Raw genomic sequence first — 1,607 nt, 5'->3', positions numbered from 1 at the left:
GTGAGTGACAAACATAGGCTATCTGAACCAAGAACAAATAGTAAATTTGGTGAAAGGGATTTTAGCTACTGTGCGACTAGACATTAAAATAAACTGCCAACTGAAATGAAGGACCTAAAGGGAGCAATTGAATTTAAGAAGAAACTAAAGACATTACTTTTCACAAGATCATATGATTTGGAAGATGCTAAATTCAAAGAATTGTATAAGTTATAATGAAAATGTTTCGTTAAATGATTGATATGGACCCGCCCGAGAAGTAGTTCACTCGACTTCAATGGAGGGTTGGATTTAAACCCAAAAGTAAAACAAGTAAAAAATGTGGTCTATGTTTAGGCTCTGATGATGGAAAGATTTTCCAGAAGCTACGCAATAAACATGTACATTATAACTCTAGTACTATGATTCATCTCTCTCTCTCTCTCTCTCTCCTCTCTCTCTCTCTCTCTTCTCTCTCTCTCTCTCTCTCTCTCTCTCTCTATATATATATATATATATATATATATATATATATATATATATATATATATATATATAAACATATGAATGAAAATCATCATAATATCATGCTCACATAGAAGTAAATCTCTATCTCATACAGGGATCTAACCCTTCATATGAAAGGTCAGGTCGCTTCCAACCATGACACCTCTGGCTCTAAAAGATGTAGCAACCTAAGTGTTATCTGCATTTGAGGATTTACCTGGCGAAACATCAGTCTCGTACCACAGAGTTTCAACCGACTTCCCAGCCAGACAGGTGACACAATTAGTAGCTTTTAATTCACATTACCCCTAATGAGTCAATATGGAGGAAAATCAACACAATATCTTGCTCTAATAGAAATAAATTTCTATCTCAAACTGGGATCCAAACCTAGACCCTTCAAATGAAAAGCAAAGTCGCTTCCAATGTGCCAAATAGGTCAGCAAGTTGTAATAAAGCTTAAAATATAAGCAATCAGAAAAGAATATTCTTCATAAAAAAAGAAAGAAAAAAAGTACTGGCATTTGGTTGAGCCAACGGTTGTTGACTCGTAAGCCCTCCCCCCACGACAAGGGAGCCAGTATTGGGAGGGAAAAAACCCCCGGAGAAGTCAAGCTTCTCCCCTTTCAAAAGGTGTTATTCCTAGATTATTAATTTCACAGGAAATTAATAAGCTAAGAAAGAATTCCTCACAAATAAAATTGCTACTTGAAATAAAGCCCAAACTAAATAGTCCCCCTACAGACCGTAGTAACAGTCCACTACCTTATTCCAAAGATTACAAATAAACTGAACAAACCTGTTACTGCTCCTCCCCAACTCCTGCAACATCCTCAAGGTCCTGCTCAACTCCTCCAAAGATGGTCGCCGCTCAGCGTTTCTTGACAAGCTCCTGCTGATAAGATTCTTCAGAACCTCACTCTGTCCACATCTTGGAATTTTCTTGCAGCAGCTTCCCAAAGGAGAAGATATCAGTCTCTGGGCTTGTTGGTCCGCAATCCCTGCTGAGCACTGGGTCATAATGATAGCGCTGGAAGTTCTTAATTGGCCTTGGAACAGCGTGCTTCCGAAAGGCAAGCAAAAGCCAAAATCGATGATAGTGGCCACCGGGTCTTGCGGGC

General features: G+C 38.7%; 1 protein-coding gene across 1 annotated transcript in view; it reads right to left on the bottom strand.

Annotated features, from left to right (window-relative positions):
• Window positions 1-1,224: 1,224 nt before the first annotated feature.
• The window catches only part of LOC137620838 (ribosomal protein S6 kinase alpha-2-like), a 5,475-nt gene continuing 5,092 nt past the window's right edge, over window positions 1,225-1,607 (bottom strand). Inside the window, exon 3 of the mRNA XM_068351286.1 lies at window positions 1,225-1,607. This exon is cut by the window's right edge and continues 670 nt beyond it. Within this exon, the coding sequence (XP_068207387.1) occupies window positions 1,225-1,607 (383 nt within the window).

This window comes from Palaemon carinicauda, chromosome 27 (assembly GCF_036898095.1).
Source record: "Palaemon carinicauda isolate YSFRI2023 chromosome 27, ASM3689809v2, whole genome shotgun sequence".
NCBI classification, from domain to species: Eukaryota; Metazoa; Arthropoda; class Malacostraca; order Decapoda; family Palaemonidae; genus Palaemon; species Palaemon carinicauda.
This window is presented reverse-complemented; position numbering and strand designations above follow the sequence as displayed.